Source organism: Lonchura striata, chromosome 2 (assembly GCF_046129695.1).
Source record: "Lonchura striata isolate bLonStr1 chromosome 2, bLonStr1.mat, whole genome shotgun sequence".
Classification (NCBI taxonomy): domain Eukaryota; kingdom Metazoa; phylum Chordata; class Aves; order Passeriformes; family Estrildidae; genus Lonchura; species Lonchura striata.
The window spans coordinates 69,272,619-69,291,012 of NC_134604.1; the positions used below are offsets into that span (position 1 = coordinate 69,272,619).

General features: G+C 44.1%; 2 protein-coding genes across 3 annotated transcripts; one reads left to right on the plus strand and one right to left on the minus strand.

The window, feature by feature from the left end:
• The first annotated feature begins 1,340 nt into the window (after positions 1 to 1,340).
• MTIF3 (mitochondrial translational initiation factor 3) lies at positions 1,341 to 7,498 on the plus strand. Of its 2 annotated transcripts, none has more exons than XM_021542001.3 (4): positions 1,341 to 1,438; positions 4,111 to 4,574; positions 5,810 to 5,955; positions 7,212 to 7,498. In XM_021542001.3, exons 2-4 carry the CDS (start codon positions 4,112 to 4,114, stop codon positions 7,422 to 7,424), a joined length of 822 nt encoding a protein of 273 aa, XP_021397676.1. In that variant the 5' UTR covers positions 1,341 to 1,438; position 4,111; the 3' UTR covers positions 7,425 to 7,498. The 2 variants fall into 2 exon arrangements, with proteins under 2 accessions (XP_021397676.1, XP_021397677.2); XM_021542002.3 differs by having other exon boundaries at positions 5,843 to 5,955.
• Positions 2,965 to 13,340, minus strand: GTF3A (general transcription factor IIIA). The gene is given in 10 exon segments (XM_021541998.3): positions 2,965 to 7,626; positions 7,628 to 7,723; positions 7,981 to 8,040; positions 8,134 to 8,363; positions 8,749 to 8,832; positions 10,008 to 10,081; positions 12,147 to 12,235; positions 12,424 to 12,520; positions 12,906 to 13,006; positions 13,172 to 13,340. Coding segments are annotated over 10 exon segments (1,062 nt in total). The 5' UTR covers positions 13,334 to 13,340; the 3' UTR covers positions 2,965 to 7,557.
• Positions 13,341 to 18,394: the final 5,054 nt, after the last annotated feature.

Consider the following 18,394-nt stretch of genomic DNA (forward strand, 5'->3'; position numbering starts at 1 on the left):
CCTTGGGGCTGACTCGCGCGGCTGCAGAGCCGCACACGCTGCTGACCCCTGCAGCCTCAGCTGCGCCGTGCGCTGCCCGCTCCCCGCGCCGGGACAGGGACAGGGACAGGGACGGGGACAGGGCTACGCTGCAGGGCTGCATCCGCCTCTGGATGCCACCAGCTTCTGCGGCCGCCAGCTCGGGAAGCACACGGATCTGGAGCCAGTCCAGAGGAGGGACACAAAGATGCTCCGAGGGCTGGAGCACCTCTCCTTTGGAGATAGAACTGGGCTGCTCCGTCTGGAAAGGCTGCGGGGAGACCACACAGCAGCCTTCCAGCGCCTAATGGGGTCTGTAAGAAACATGGGAGCAGACTTTCTGGCAGAGCCTGGAGTGACAGGACAATGGGTTATGGTTTAAAACTAAAAGAGGGTAGATCTAGACTAGAGGTAAGGATGAAGTTTTTACACGGAAGGTGGCGAAACATTGTCACAGGCTGCCCCGGGGTATAGTAGATGCCTCATACCAGGAAGCATTCAAAGTCAGGAGACAGAGGGCTCTGCGCAACCTGATCGAGCTGAAGACGTTCCTGCTCTCCTGCTCAGTGAAGAGGATTAGTGTAGATGAGGTTTTAAAATCCTTTCCAACCCAAACCCAAATTCTGTGATTCTGTGCCTCAGCACACACACAATCCCCTCTCGCAGCAACAAACCGCCCTGCTGGGATGGCCCCAGGGCACAGCGGGGCCGTGCCCCAGCTGCAGCCCTCACCCACGGCAGCACAGCGAAGGCGCAGCGGGAACCCAGAGCCGCGCAGGGGAGCAGCAGCTCCCAGCAGCGGCGCGCTCGGAGCCGGGCACGCCGCGCCTGCCGGCCTGGAAATGCGAGAGCGCACAGGGGCCGGGCACAGGGGCCGGGCACAGGGGCCGGGCACAGGGGCCGGGCACAGGGGCCGGGCACAGGGGCCGGGCACAGGGGCCGGGCACAGGGGCCGGGCACAGGGACCGGGCATAGGGACCGGGCACAGGGGCCGGGCACAGGGGCCGGGCACAGGGGCCGGGCACAGGGGCCGGGCACAGGGCCGGGACACACGGGACCGGGCACAGGGGCCGGGCACAGGGGCCGGGCACAGGGCCGGGACACACGGGACCGGGCACAGGGACAGGGCACAGGGGCCGGGACACACGGGACCGGGCACAGGGACCGGGACACACGGGCCCGCTCCGCCACGCGCGCTCACGCGGCCGTGCGCCAGCGGAGGCGCGCACGCGACCACGGGCACGCGCGGGGCGGGGGCAAGAGGCGGAGGCGCCCTCGGAGGAAGAGGAGGAGCAGGAGGAAAAGGAAGGGGGAGAGGCGGGGCGTTCCGCCACTTCCCGCAGGCTGGGGTCGGTTTCTCGGCTGCTGCGGCGGGCCGCGGCCGGCGGTTCGGCCTGGCCCGGCTCGGCCCGGCCGGCAGGTAAGGGGGTCTCAGGGAGCCGCGGGCACGCGCAGTGACCGCCGCGACACGCAGAGCCGGGAAGGCGGGCGCGACAGGGCACGGTCACACACCCACGTACAGCCCTCCTTCCCTGTTCACCGGAGGGACACCCGCGGGAGGCTGGCCGCCTCCCACGGGACGCCACCCCCGTCCCGTGCCGGCCGCCCGGCGTGGGAAGCGCGGCTGCGCCCGCGGCTCCCAGTGCGCCCGCAGCCGCCCGCTCCTCAGAGCTCCCAGCCAGCGAAGGCAGCCGGCCTCGGCAGGGATGAGCGAGACGCACAGTGCGAAACACTCGTGTCTGCCGTCCAAGGCAAAGAAAAACCCTTCCATAAAAAAGGATTTTTTTTCAGACAGCTATGGCTAGATTTATTAATTTAAATAGTGCCAGAGAATGAAGGAGAATATCAACAACACCATGTGTTTAGCAGAGCAAGGTCAACATTTCCTTAAAACAAGCTGCTGTTCCATTGCTGAGATACTGTTACTTAATTTTATAAATCAGTAGCTCTCAAAGGCAAGCCAGGCTCCTTTGAATGGAAGATGAATTATATCATTCTATAATGGAGCAGTGATGCCCAAATTGAGGAGGACCAAGTCTGCAGTGTATGATCCAGAGCTGTTTTATAAAACAATTTTAAAAACAAGGACATCGTGGCTTTTGTGTGGCTATGCACAAAGATACTTGGGTGTTCAGTCATAGAGCTGTAGTCAAAGCCAGACAAAAAGCTGTTTTTACAGGGAAGAAAAAACACTGGTTCTACAGGGATCTGGACTGGGCAGAGGCAGAGTCCAGGGCAGGAAGGGAAGGTAGCTCTAACAGCTGGTTTTTGGCTGCTGTGGAAATCATCTTATTTCTTCTCTGTGCCCTGTGGCTAGCTTGAGTTCTGGATCCAGCTGTAGCACATAGTCGTTAGAGACTACCCTGTTCACAAACTCATCTCGTTCCTTCTTCAAGCAGTTTGCATGTACATTGTCCCTACTGCTGAGGTATGCTATCCATGCCAGCCTCCACACTGTCCCCTTTTCAGACTAAGTTTATTCACAGGCAAGTTATCTTACTTGTTCCTGTGCTAACGCTGATTAGAATTATAAATAGATTTTTATCCTTGCTGATGGTTTACACTTTTTCCATGTGTATGTATGCACATGGCTGCATGTTTATACCATGTCATATATGTGTATATATATATGGGTATACATTTATGTATTTATAGAGCAGAGTCACATTCCCTACGGAGCAAAAGGGGTCTCACTCTTGCCAGTTTCTGTGGTATGACACATGTTTGGTTTCCTGCATCATCCTTGGATTTTCCTGTAATTGCTTCCTTTTAAACATAAAATAGGAAAACTGCAGAGAATACTCACAGATTGCTCTTTATTTCTGTCTTGGTTTGACACGACAGGAGTCTGTGAAGGAGGGCAAAAGCCTCCTGTGCAATGGAGAAAGTAAACCCCCTCCCTCCGAATTACCAGGATTTTTAAATTAAAAGGCTCTCAGGCAAAGATATGGGAATGGGAGTAACAATTCTTTACTAGGAGAAACTAAATAACAATTTAAAAAGGCAAATGCAATTGGTACAAACAAAACAAACAAAACTAGTGATAAAGTCCACAACCTGACACTCTGAGGATTCGGGGTGTTGGTAGCAGTCCTGTTGAAATGATAGCTGCTCCTTTTGCAGTGGCTGATGAATTGCAGCTGGAAGTGGTGATCTTTAGAAGGGTATAGTTTTCTCTGAAGATCTGGTGCCAGTTGGGCCGGTCTTCCTCTGCGCCGGGGCTGCCTCTGAGCTCCGGCCGTTTCTCTGGGAATTCCGCCGAAGGAGCTGCTTCTCTGGGAATCCCGCAAAGAGAGAGAGAGCTGCTCTGTCTCCCAAAAAGTACCCCTTTATACAATAAAAGAGTGCTTGGCTTCCCCCTCTGGGTGGAGCATCTCACAACGGGATGGTGTTACGTTACCAGCCCTGCAGTGAGTCAGTCAATGGCCCATTAACAAACCATTACCTCTTCGGAGCAAACCATTGTTCTTGGAAGAGATAACAAACCTGCCCAACCTCCAACAGATGGCAAATAGAATACAAGCTTATCTTACAAACCAGGACAATTTCCAAAGTTTTTTGCAGCTGTTAGAAAATGGACGGTTTCTGAAGACTCAAACAAAATGCAAATAATGGGCAGCTGCAGCAAAATTGCCAGAGGAATTTCATGAGCCAGGGAAGAATGGGAAAAAAATCCAATGGATGAAATGTCTCAAAGATGAATTTCAGTAGTCTTTAAGCATGGGTATATTTGGAAACATGCTAGAAAGTTTATAGCTTCATGAGTACCATGTCAGGATAGATGTCTGTAACTATTTAGATTAAAAATTGAAAGTGAGGAGAAAGGAACTAAAAGTGTTAGATTCTTTAAAGAAGTTCAGGCTCAGATTTGGTAATACTGAACATAACATCAACTCAAACATTTTACTCATTTGGTTAAATCCCTTTGTTACTGTAAAAGGACTGTTGATCAACGATTCCACATAGTAGCATCATGTATCATTTTAAAAGAGTAGTTACAAACACTAGGGTTTATTGAACTGAGGTCAAGTCTTTCTAATATAACTAGAAGAATCTGACTGATGGGGTGACTTGTTCTTTCTTCTTCCTCAGAATGACTGCCTTGTGCACAATGAAATATTTATGTCAAGTGACCAGAAATGAGAACAAATATGCAAAAAGGTTCTTTGGTACTCTTCTGACACAGACAGCACAAAAGTGGCTCTTTTCTCCACTCTGGATAGTGGTATCTGACCCTAAGAAGTCAGCTGTGTTTGGGCTTACTCAACCATTTTGTACAGATGAAAAATCTCACACACAACAAAAACGAAAAGCAGCATTTGGAAGTGTTGGGCGAAGAATTCCCTATCGCATTTTGCATGTAATCAGCCAGGATGGGGAGAGCTTAGGAAACATGCATCGAGCAGAGGCACTCAAACTTATGGATCAAAATGGCCTCAAGCTGGTTCTGCTTCGTGAGAATGTAGAACCTCCAGTTTACAGACTAATGACTGGGCAGCAGATTCATGAAGAACAGCTTAAACGTGCAGAGAAGAAAAAAGCAAGTCCAAAGCCAGGTATGTGCACTGTAAACACTACAACACTGAGGACTTTGAAAAATGCTGCATTAAAAGTGGTTTCAAGAGATTAAATCCTCTTACTTGTATTTGTGTAAATCCAAAGCAATGTCATTGCAGTCCACGCTATTAAGGATTTGCAGTGGTGAAAATACAATTTTGGATTAGTCCAGTCTTGCACAGAGAAGCCTTCTACTGACCTCTCAGGATTTGCTCTTTTGGCATCTCCTGACTTGTTAAAAAATATCTTTATTTGAATGAATATAACTAGGCTGTGGTTCCATGAAACGCACTGAATTTCTGTTCTTTTACTAAGGCATAGAATGACAGGCGGTTTTTCAAACTAAGGACCACGTACACCAATATAATTATATAGTTTGTCACCAGTAGTCATGAAACACTCTCTTCCTCATTTGCTGCTGGGAAGACAAAGTCTGAAGCTCTTCCTTGTACAGAGTAAGAGAACTTTTTCAATATTTAACACTTTTCAGTTTGATTTTTTTTTTTTTCTTAAGACTGCCTGCTCCAGCAGTTTATCAAACTCTGTTTGGCAAAGAGGTTTTAGAAAAGGCATGTGACCTTGTATCCCCTCATATCCTCAGGCTAACAAAGCTGTGCTTTGGGTACAGTTCTAATTTTAGAGTAGTGCATTATTGTGGTAGTGAGTTGCTTTGTTCCAGAAACCACAAAATTATTGAGATAGTAACTGCTTTAGAGAAACTTGAAGGAGGAAGGGACTGTAGATTGTTCAAATATATTACAAGGCATTCTTGTACTTCCAGTTGAATATTGCACTTCACCATCCAATAAAATGGGCTTGAGATGAAGAGCTATCTAACATCAGAGCTTTTACCTTTGGCTATCCTACGTGCTGAACACAGGAATTTGCACAATAAGTCTTTAAGTCCAGATCCAGTGTTTATCTGTTTGTTAGACCTACATTGTGGATCATATGATCGAGACTGTAATTAAAAATACCTTAAGCCTTCTGACCCTGATGAATTTTCCCTGTGTGCCTCAAACAGGCACTCAGTCTCCCATTTGCAGCAGTGAGTGTGAGAGTGCACCACCCTCTCAGGTGAGAGTGGTGCATGCTGAAACAATGAGATCTCTGAGAAAGCAGCATGGGGGGAGGGAGTCAAGCAGACAAAGCACCATAAAGCTGACAAAAGAGAGCAACTAGTACAGGTTTGTCAAATGTTAAGCCAACAGAGTTTCAGTTCTGTTTTAAACAGGGGTGGTTCAGAAGGAGTTATCCTTTTCTTCAGCTATTGCCAAGAACGACTTAGAGACCAAGACTAAACAGATAGCACAGTGGATTGAAAAGAGACACCATGTTAAAGTTACCATCCGGCAAGCAAAAGGTAGCAGTACAGACATGGTAAGTGCACTCCTGGAAGTTGGACATTAAATAGCTGCAGCAGTATTGACCCTCCTTATTGGGTACACCACAATTTTTAGTATCTCAGTGAAGATCTAGGTCCCATATCTGCCTTAAGCTGCTCCTGTTCAAACAGTGGTGAAGTAGTCCCAGAGAAACAGTTCAAATACCATGTTTCCTTAAGAATCCAGCTGCAGTACTGGCTTGGACAGCAGGGTCTAAGCAGCTCCTACTCCTATGCAGCACCACCCTATTAATGGGGCCAGTGCAATTTTCTGATCTATGACTTCAGCCAGTTCACCCACTCTGAAAACTTCAGCAGTGCAGTTAAAAAAAAAATAAATCTGTATTTTAGCTGGATTATTTCACCAACAGTTCTTCTGGAGCTGCATTTATACAACTTTGGCTAAGGTTAGTTGTCCATTCCTACATGAAAAACTATTGGAATGGTGTTCCAAGACTAGCAAAGCAAACATTACTAAAAATGTTAAGCAGCTGATGGCAACTTCCAAGTATAATTGCAAGGCCTTGAGATTTCACTGTCATTCACAAAAATAGATTTTTATAAATAGTCTGTAAGACATTTTTTTTCTCCTCAATGTGTGTAGTGAACTGGGTGTTCTTGACAATTGTCTCAACTAAATTGCTAGGGAGAATTGTGATAGTATTTCATTCAAAAAGAACAAAACTTTTTATAGGAAGTTAAATTCACAGGGAAAGAGTAACAGGAAAAACTCATGATGGGAGGGAACAAAACATTTCATGACATAGTCCTGATTTACATTGTCCTTACAGTTAAAGGCTTAATAATGAGATTAGGAATTCAGTGTGTTACATGAATGCACTGTTACTCAGTTCAATATTACCAGGTCTTGTTAACCTTAGAACAATGCTACCCCTTAAGAAAAAAGCCTCATATAATAACATACCTAAATCTAGAGGAAGAGGAGGGTGCAGAGAAGTCAGATGCAGACCACTCTAATGGACACCCTTAAAGAGCAAAACACTGTGAGTCAGCAGTACAGCCTAAATCTTAGGAAATTGATGAATCCCCCTCTAGTGACTTGCCTAAAATCTGTTTATGAGTAAAGAAGAGTTAGGAAAGGACAAGCTGAAGTGCTCAAACTAGGACTTGCAACTAGCTTGTTTCAGCTAATAGCTAAACTTAACAGGTCATGTTATTACAGAGCAGCTTGAAATATTTTTCTACCTCTATTTGGGCATTCATTTAGTTCCATTTTTCTCCTCCTTTTTAGTTCATGCTTTTTGATCAAATTTTGGAGACTGTGTCTGCGAAAGCAACTTACCTTTCCAAGCCAAAAGTTGCTAGAGAAGGAGTGAGTACCTGTATTTTCAGGCACATGTCTGACAAAGAGTTGAAAGAACACCAGAAGATGGAAATCAAGAAAAGCAGTACAGTAAAGAAAGATGAAAACGAAGATCTGAAATCAAATGAGTTGCATCAATGACTTTCTGAAGAAGTGTAAACAATATGTATTTATCCAAAAAATAAAATTTAAGAAAATTAACTTTAGTATCTAAAGTGATTGTTGAGCTTTGTGTTGGTCATTCCATGAAGAACACTGTCCTGGTTAACCTTCACTACAGAGTCTGAATTTCAACAGCTGGTACTCCATTTTCCATGAGCTTATCTGCTGTCTTGCAGATAAGACAACATCACAACCTCATCCTTTCCTGGCTGCGTTTTAGGAGGAATGTAGCCACTGAGACGAGAGGCTAAGCTCCTCTTGGGACGAGAACGCTTTGCCTGGCAGAAAAAGATCCAGAATTAGTAAACTTATATATCTGTGGAGCAGAGAATACTGTTGTGGCAGGGAAAAAAGATATCAGTGTAGAGGACAGGACTGCATTAGCTAAAGGAACTTCATAAATTAGGAATCTCACAAATTACCTAGATTTTCCTGTTGTTTTCCTGCTTGAAGTCACATTCTAAAACAGTAACATTTACCCTCCTCTGCAGTGACAGGGTAGGGGTGAGAAGACTTTTCCGAGAGTGTAACTTACTTTCAAGTTCAGCTTTCTCTTTTCAGGATCATGTACAACTGCATGCCTTGTTAGACTCTGCTGCAGTTACAAAGAGCAGGGGGGAAAAGAAAAGGAGTTAAGTTTATATTTTCAAATAATGGGATTCAGATCAGAACAGTTAAAAATACATACCTTCATTGCAAACACTTTTCCACAGTCTGGATAATCACAAAAGAATGGTTTTTTCTCCTCATGAAAAGAGAGGATATGACTTTGAAGGTTAAATAAATTTGTGTAAGTTCTTCCACATCCTTCTCTGGGGCAGCGGCAGACTTCTCTCTCCACAGCATGTGTCTTTTGGTGCTGCTTGAGGTAATCCTTCCGTTTAAAAGTTTTGTTACATTCACTGCAGACTATTGGCTCTAAGTGGGAGAAAGAAAGGCAGAGTATAAATAAAAAATTTCTTACAGAAGCTCAGAATCAAACCCTAGTGGTCTATTAGAACAATGCTAACATCAACACGAAATACAAGAAACATAGACTTCAGGAGGATAATGCACTATGAATTATCCAGATCTGAAATCCTACATAAAACAATTTTTTGTTAACTGAATCACAAAGTTAAGTTAGTATACTGAGCAGAATTTTCATCAAAGGTCTAGCTGGAGTGACAGCCACTTTACCAATAAAGTTAGTAGATAAGTTTGGAACACACTGATAAGTTATGAAGTGAGTGCAGCAAGGACTCCAGATTAGCAGCTGGTTTCCTATTTGTATCGTAAGTTTACTAAAGCATTTGGAATTTACCTGCATGACTGACTTTATTATGTTTCAGAAGCTCTGTCCACGTTTTTCCTATATATGAGCAGTTTTCCTTCTTGCATGCGTAGCCTGTTGGATGGGACAGATGTTTACAATCACAGGGGGCCTGGCAAACAGTCCAATTTTACAAGGGGCAACTCCACGTCCAGCATATGAAAATTAAAAGCCAGTAATTCCTTCTCTCTTCTCATATTGTACAGTAATGGGATAAGAGATAATAAACAATCAACACAAATTAGAACAAGAGAAAATCCTAGCAGTTTTAAATAAGAAACCTTGTATCACTGACACCAGAGAGGCTGTGGAAGCCCTAGCCGTGGAACCATTCAACACCACTGGATGTAGTCCTCAACATCTTGGTCTAACTGGCCCCACTTTGAGCAGGGAGCTGGACCAGGTGACCTTCAGAGATCCTTTCTGACCTAAATAATTTTGCGAAACTCTCTCTCCTTGCTTCAGTAAAGCTACTTCCTCCCAGCCATACACTTTCTCTCAAATAGATGAAAATAACTAGGAATATACATTACTTCTACATAAATATTTGTCCTGCATATTAAAAAGAAATACTGACCATGTAGTAGTATTCCAGAGTCTAAAGAGATTCTACTAGTCTATCAAGCAGGCAGGAACCACAGAAAGTCAACACTATTTAAATCCCCGGACCAGAATCCTCAAAAACCTATGAACAAGTCCTTATCTTAAAAAAAAAGGAATCACAGTACAAATCACAGCCTTCTGGTTACTCTTCCTAGTCTGTTTGGTTTACTTGGTTTGGTTTTGGTTTTTTCCTGTCACTGGAAAGCTGGTTATTGTACATGGCCACATTATGATAATTTCACTTAAAAGCTTCTCACATAGGTTAACAACTAAAAATACACATGGTTCTGCCAAGGCTCCACAGGAAATCTGTGGCAGAACTGGCCACTCAATCTAAACTCTGGACATCTAGGCTAATGCCTTTACCACCAGCCCATCTCCAAAAGATGAATTATTTGCAAGGAAGCACCTCAGGAGAAGAAATAACTGAAGTAATCCTGAGCTCTGCTCAGACTGCCACAAACACACCACAACTGAACACTGCAATACCCTGCAGTTATATCCCACTTTGCTATTCAAAACAGGTGTTCTTGTCTAGTCTGGATCACAAGGCCCAGAACACTTTCAGATTCCACGCATACTCTGCACTGGAAGTAGTCCTTTTTCCTTTGCTGAAACATAACTTAAGAAAAACCAACCAGTTTTACCTTCATGTATCTTCTCATGTCGCTTCAGCTGACTTGGAGTAGAGAAACACTTTCCACATCCTTCTTTATTACATCTAGGTACAAAATAGTTGTTTCATTTATTTCACCGTAGCTACATATTTTTTGTTTAATAGTCAAGAACTATTAAAATTAATAAAATAATCCAAGTTTCCCTTCACCTACAGAACTGTGCATGTCTCCTCACCTTGTAAAAGTAAATTCCGTAATAGTTTTTTAATAGACTTGGATGACTTTGAGAGTTAGAACTATAGTATGATTTCCAAATATACAGCAAGTTGAGCTTTAGCTGAAGAGTCAAGCCTTGTATCATCTCTACACAGCAGGCTCTTCAAACACAGAAGAACAAAAAGTGGAAGGTTTAAGTGGCTTGTGCAGAACCAGCAGAGCACTGACATTTCTGTCTGTCATCCAACCATAACAGTGCATTTCACTGAAGTGGAATGAACACTCATGTTAAGTGTGACCCACCTGTAAGAAATACAAGACTGAACATTGCTTTTAGCAGATCTATAGTCACGCGTTACCCAAATGGAGCTGCAATGCATTGTTTCCAAGATTAGTGTCCAAGTCTCTCCCCTTTTTCTAGGTAGTACTCACTACTCAATGTCAGCCAAGTCACTGCTTCTTACTGGGAAATAAAGGTAGCTGCATTTTTCATTACTGTGCAAGCTCTTATGCCTATATTTCAAACTATGAACTAAAAACTGGGGGGTGGGGGGATGTTGTGTTATTTTTTATAAAACTGCTGGAATGCTGATCTGCCGGATCAGCCTGCATCTCACAAAACAGGATGGGACCCTGACTTGTTGCAAACTTAGGATTTATTATCTGTCTGTATCATACAAGCAAAAAGCAAGAGACACAGAGAAACAAACATCCATGCAAATCTAGATCAAAGACAAGATGGCAGCTTATGCAAAGCCTTTTTCTACAAATTCTTTGAACCAATAGCATAAAAGAAAAGGTGCAAAGCCATTATACTCTAATAAGAAAAGGACCCATGTGGATTTAACATTAACAAAAGGACTTCTATGAACTTCAAACAAGACACAATAATTCATTATATAAGATTGAAACTTTTTCTACCTTTGCAAAGCATATATCTAGGACTTTTCACATTTCAAACTATCAATAAGTTCTTGTTCTTGTTCCTTATATTAAATATAAATGTATTTACTTGGTTCTTATTTTCCTAGTTTGCATGAGAAGGTTTTGAAATTTCCCAGACTTTCTTAGTTTTATGTCTACTTTCTGGGGCCTTTTTGCACTTTCTAAAATCTTTTACCTTTCTATATTACTACAATTCCCCCTCTCTTTTTTAGCTCTAAACTATCTTTGACTTGTCACCTATTTACTACTTTGTGTTACACAGTTTCACTATTGTATATATTTATTACCTTAGGAAAAAATGTTACAAACTTTTTATATGAAGGTACTTTTCTTGTTTGCTTTAAGTTCTATAACTTTAAGTTAAAGCATTATCAATGTTGTGTAAAGTCAGGTTTAGTATTTGTTTCAGGTTTTGACAAATCTTGACTTTTCTAAGGTCTCAATTTAAAGGTTACATTTGTGAGTGACTCTAATTCAATTGTTTCTGTGAGGTTTTGTGAACTTTTTGTAATCTTCTTTTCTATATTTTTCTCTTGGACAACAAAAACTTCTTTGATCAGTCTGCAATTTGTTGTGAACAATGACGTGCATAAGATATTATCATCAATATTAATACTACAAGATTCTACTTAACTTGCAAAGTTGCTTTGACTAGGGAGCTAAGCTCCACTCATCAAACAAATTGTTTAACTGGTTTTTTTTGGTTTTAATTTTAGATGTTAAGTCTTTAAATTTTTGTATACTTTTGTGAACTTTTGTATACAAGTATACTTTTGTATACTGTTTTACCTTTTTATATTCCTACATGCTGAAGTTACCAAGTCACCAAGATTGTTGCTCAAAACATATCACTGAGCAAAGGACTAATACAAGAAATATACTTGCAGCCCTGACTACAAACTGATTTATTTTTTTTAGAGCCACATCAATGAAAAGGCTGACAAAATGCACCTATTTTCATCTACAGTGTTTAACTGTTAAAGTTCAGTATTAAAATAATCCACATACTTGAAGGGAGGTTCATTGGTGTGGTGACACAGATGAACTTTAAGTTGTTGATGCTTCTTGAAAGATTTGTTACAGCCTTCAAAGTCACACTATTGAGGAAATTAAGTTATCATTAGAGGCCAAATAATGACAGTTCAGTTCACGTGTTTGCTTAAGTCCCAGTCATGGTATTTGAACTTATACAAGTATCATATAATAACAAGTTGAATTATTTCACCAGATATACAAGAAGGAGCTTGTTTAGCCTCCACTGAACAGCGCAAAGGTAATTACTCACCACATACTGCTTTTGCTGATTCTGATGCTTGCGCTCAATGTGCTTCTTCATGTTTGATTTTGTTCCAAATTTCTCATTGCACCCATCAGCTGTGCACCTGGAAATGAACTGCATTTTTAATTACTGCTGTCACACACTAACTTGTTCCCTAGGCAGATACAGAAATCATTGTACAAGAACAATACACAGAAGAATTACTGAAACTCACCACTCAAATACAGAAGTATTCTTTGAAGACACTAAAAGCCAGAGTCCAAGTAAGCCTTTTAATAATGTATTCTTGGGGGAGATCTGCCCATTCCTTTAAGCATTTGTTACAGATGACTGCCAGAATAGGGGTTTGATCCCACCCTGCGTGCACACTGTTATGGCAGTGACCATGACACCAAAGGCATTCATGCCCTCTAACACCGCCCTGTTTTAACTTACTTTCTTTACGAAAAACCGCACTTCAGCTTAAGAAGTGAAATCTTGGGCCTTACTTGAACGGCTTTTCCCCGGTGTGCGTGAGGAGGTGTCGGGTGAGGTGGAAGTCCCTCGTGAACCCTTTGCCGCAGCCTTCATAATCGCAAACATACGGCCTCTGAAAGAGAGGAGCTGTTCCAGGGGGAGCCCGGCCCCTCGGGGGCCCGGCCGTCAGCGGGATGCCCCGGCCGGCCCCGGCCGCGGCGGCACCCGGGAGGTGAGCGGCCTGCCCGGCCCCCGCCGCAGCCGCACAGACACCTCCCTGCCAGCCGCCGCGGCTCACCTCGCCCGTGTGCCGGCAGAGGTGGGCGGACAGCCGCCAGGCCCTGTTGAAGGTGGCGTCGCAGCCGGGGAAGGAGCAGATGTAGGGGCGGAAGGGGAGCCCGCTCCCGCCACTGCCGCTCGCGCCGCCGCCGCTCCCGCCATCCTCCCGCGCGCCGGCCATGTCCGAGGGCACGTGACCGGGCGGGCGGGGCGGCGCGTGCTCGCTGAGGCGGGCCGGCCCCGCGCGGCTCCGCGGGCAGGGCTCGTGCTGTCGCGGCGGCAGCCCCTCACAGAGTCACGGAGTGTCCTCCTCACTTGGAAGGGAGTGGCAAGCATCAGCGAGTCCAGCTCCTGGCCCTGCACAGCACATTCCCGAGAGTCGCACCATGAGCCTGAGAGCGTTGTCCAAATGTTTCTTGAGCTCTGTCAGGCTGGTGCTGTGACACTTCCCTGGGGATCCTGCCCCAGTGCCCAGCCACTCTCTGGGTGAGGAACCGTTTCCTAATGTGCGACCTAAATCCCCTCTAACGCAACTTTAGGTCATCCCCTCCGGTGCTGTCAGTGCCACTACAGAGCACAGATCCGTGCTGCCCCTCTCTTCCCCTCTCGAGGAAGCTGTAACTGCATTGAGCTCTCCCCGCAGTCTTCTCCAGGCCGAACAGACCGATGGCTGAAGAGCAGCTCCTCAGAAGGCTTCCCCTCCACACCCTTCACCATCCCTGTTGCCCTCCTTTGGACGCTCTCTAACAGTTTAATGTCTTTCTTATATGGTGGCACCCAGAACTGCCCCCAGCACTGGAGGTGAGGCTGTCCCAGTGCAGAGCAGAGCAGGACAATCCCTCCCTTGCCCAGCTGGCCATGCTGTGCCTGGTGCCACCCCCAGGACACGGGTGGCCCTCCTGGCCGCCAGGGCACTGCTGACTCTTGCTCAACACGCCACTGACCAGGACCCCCGAGCCTGTTCCATGGCGCTGCTTTCCAGCGTCTCATTCCCCACACAGACTGTATGAACAAGGGCTGTATGACTGTATGAACAAGAGCTCTATGACTGTATGACAGGGCTGCCCTGTCCCAGGTGTAGAATCCAGCACATGGCAGAGGAGATCCGGTTATGCAGAGATTAACATGTCTAATTCTGTGTTCCTTGCCACACATAACAACCCTCCTGCAGTTTTAGGGATGTAGGGACTCTGCTGCTTCCCTCAGAAGCATTTCATGGCTTTTGTAAAATGCAAAAGTCCTGTAGCAAAGGCTCCCTGAGCAGGTTTGGTTTGGCTTGCTGCCTTGCCTGAGGTTGAGTCTGCATAATGCTGATGAGCCTCTGGTCCAGACCAGGGGAATCTCATGGGCTCTGACATCAGCCTCTGCTGGATGCTGCTTACCACCTGCCCCAAAATTTGTGTGTTTTCAGCCTGGGTTGTTTGGGATCCTATGGCAGATTGCCTGTCACTCTGGCTTGTGGTCCTGCTGTGTCCCCAGGCCACCTGAGGGCACAGCTAGAGGAAGAGGACATGAGGCTAAATTGAGCTGAGGGTCTGTGATATCTTGCCTAGCACATTCCTGGTACAAACTTGGAGCTCAGGGAGCTGGAGTTGTTTAATCTGGGGAAAAAGAGGCTCAGGGGGTACATTATAGCTCTCTACAACTGCCTGAAAGGAGTTTGTAACCAGGTAGGGGTAGGCCTCTTTCTTCTTCCAGGTAACAAGTGACAGGACCAGAGGAAATGGCCTCAAGTTGTGCCAAGGGAGATTAGATTGTATATTAGGGAAAAAAAAAAATTCAGGAAAGGGTTGTCAGGCATTGGAACAGGTTGCCCAGGGAGATAGATGGCTGAGTCACCATCCCTGGAGGTATTTAAAAGATGTGTAGATGTGGTACTTGGGGACATGATTTAAAGGTAGACTTGGCAGTGCCAGATTACTGGTTGGACTCAATGATCTTAAAGGTCTTTTACAACCTAAATGATTCTATGAACACATCATCTGCTCTATTTTGCTCTATTTGAGTTTTCAGACAAGCTTTATTTTAGGTGACATCCTCCATCTGCTGCAATTCTCCCCACAGAGTGAATGTGAGGAACAGGGTAAGAAAGCTGGAATATGATTGTGACAAGGGAACCATCCTGTGGAGAAAAAATTCCCAATCTTTCTTCCTTGTTTGTTTCCTCAGAGCTGTAAAGCCTGAGCAGATGGCAGTGCTTTGGAGCAGGCTGGGGAACTGGGAAAGACAGTGGGAATAAGGGTCAGGAATCTAATGTATGGGGACTAGAGGAGGGAAGGGATGTGTGAAGTCAGGTGGCAGGAGTGCCAAAGGATGGGAAACCTAATGACTGTGCACAGCACATTGTGAGGAAAGATGCTGGGCAGATCGAGAAGTTCATGCTGGCCCGGAGCAGATCCCCATGGCCCCGGGGGATGTTTCTTATCTCACTCATCTGTAGCAGGATTAAGGGGAGGGCTGCATCAGTCAAATGGTCAAGAAGCAATGGCAAGAAATCAGCTTCTTTTCAGCGGGCAAGTCAGTCTGAAAAGAAAAAAGCTTCTAACAAATACTAACCAAAATACATAACAGAAAATGTTTCTGTGGTTTTGGTTGTTTGGTTTTTTTTTTTTGGGGGGGGGGGTTTGTTTTGTTTTGTTTTTTTTTTTTGTTTTGTTTTGTTTTGGTTTTGGTTTTGGTTTTTTTTTTTTTTTTGTCTGGTAATTGCAATAAAAAACAAACCAAAAAGTTAAAAAAAGAAGTTACAATGTTCCTTTTTTGAGAATTTTTTTTTCCTTTACTGTGAAAACATGATATTGCTTCAGGCCACTGAGGAAATAGCATGCAAAGGCAGAAAATTTAAGAAATGTTGCTATTGGCTATAGAAAGAACAAACATTCTTCACACTGGATTTTGTGCTATGCAATGCCAGTTTGAGATTTCAGCAGAGTCCTCTGGAAATTTTAGTCCAGTTTTGGAAATATATAGGTAGTGGGTGACTCAAGGCTAGAGTCTTCTCGTTGTGTTGTATTTTTGATGTCTTTGACTTGACTATGAGAGGGAGGATTTTGAAGAGTCCTCTAGGAGAGCTAGAGCTAGAAAGAGAGTGGGTTGCCTTTCAGATTTGTTGTTATAATTTTCCACTGTAGGAGGTGAAAGGTAAACTTGCTAAGAGGTAGACATATGCAACGGAGAAAAATGAAATCTGAAGATAAACATTTCCAGAACAAGGTCCACGCTGCAGCTGATAAATGTTAATAATCTCTAAACTGAAAGTGAGCAAAAACTCAAAAAATGAGGCAGTTCATTTCCTCAAGAAAAAAACAGCACAGAACTACTTCATACACATGTAAAACACCCAGAGGGTAGTATATCCCTCAGACTCTGATTGAAATTATTTATTTAAGCTATGAGGATCTACTCAGAATTAGGTATCAATCAAAGACTCCACATAGTGCTGTGAATACTCATATCCCTCTGAAGAACTGCTGTGAATGGGCCACATATAATTTTCTAACAAAGGCTGTTTCATTTTCCCATCCCACCATTCTGCTATAAGTAGTGGTATTTACCTCATCTCCAAGGTAAGTTGCTTCTCTTTGTGCAGCACAGTTGAGGTCAAAAGGTCTTATGTTTATGAATATTATGCAGAAGTTATTTAAATTTATATTAAAATTAAGATAAATATGTTTAAATGTGCATCCAGAGTAACTCTGTGATTGCACAAATTATTCCCCTGCATGAGAAACTTTGGAAACTGAAAGATTACTTTTTTCCTCTAGACTTATTTCAAACTGAATATTGTTTACTTGAGGCACCATATCTAGAGGTCTCTTGGCATGGTCCAGTGGTTGTGGGATGCAGTGAGACTGTGATTTAAGAATGACACTAACTACTATTTATGTGTTCTGAGCTGTTTCCAACAAGTTTTGTGACCCTGACTGCACTGGTTGTTCAAAATCCTGCAACAAAACCAGACATATGTCTAAAAACTAAAAAGCCTTTCTACTTCCCAGAGAAGTAGAAAAATTGTGATGAAGTTGGCAAGAGTTGTCAGGAAACTCACTGCATTTTTTTGAGAAGTTCCTCAGTTATGCATGGTGAACTGTCACCTATAAGGAAGGACAGAGGTAAAATATAGCAAAGAAGAAATTTTAGCTTTTTTTTAATAGAGATAAATCTACAAATGTGGATGAAAAAAGCAGGGGTTGGAAGAAGGATGCTGGTGGGTGGTTGCACTAAGAAGGATCAGCCCAGACACACTGGAGGTACTTCCTGTGTCCACTGTATTACTGCTCTAATATTTTCTGCCAGTTTCCCCTGACCCAGTCTATTTTCAAGGTTGTATGGACCCCAACTCTCTTTTCCTCCTCACAACAATCACTTTATTCTTTCCTTCATCAGCTGTGGGCTCAGTCTTCCTTTTTTCCTAAATCACAAGCCTGCCACACAACTAAGGGAGTATAGAATGAAGTACACGCGAATTATGCAACCTGGATGCTAGAGGTGAGCTGCAGTCAGGATAATGTTTTCTTCATCACTCTGTTTACTGAATTATAGCTGGCTTGTAATGGTGCCAGTGTCCTCAGGAGCCCTTTCTAGGGATTTCTGGGAACTGCAAAAACATGTTAGGAAGAGGATGGAGTTAATCAGTTGGGCTTTCCTGCTGCTATATTCAGCCCAGCAAGCCGCCTCTGACAGATGTTTCTGCTTTTAGGCCACAAGGAATGTTATTGACTGGCTTTCCCTGTGTTCAAGAAGCATGTAAAGCTATCAAAGGCTTGTTTTCCATAAGAGCATTTTCTTGTCAGGTGATGTTTTTCTATCTCAGGCACAGTGGATTTTAATGAATTTCTCAATAGACTGATTCCCTGAAGAGAAGAAGCAGAGGAAATCTGCATTAGTTGATTTTTCCTCCTGTCTCTGGGAAGCATGGGATGTAAGCGATAGTGAAATTGCACAGCAGAGCTGTGGGGAGCAACACACAGAGCCCTCTGCTGCCCATCAACCCTCCTGTCAACTATCCTGACCCATTTAATTTTTAAAAAATTCTGTATGTCCTACAAAGCAAATTAAAGCCAAGTCCCAGGTGTTCCTTACACAGGTTGAGGCCAGTCAGTTCATATTGCTACCTGGGTCATGGATCTCTACCAGTCTCCTATGACTTGCATGAAAAGAAGAGAAAAACCTGACTCTGTAATCTGGTTCCGAATGAGCTCTGGGTGGGATGGAATAAAGGAGGACTTTTGCACAACCCCTCCAT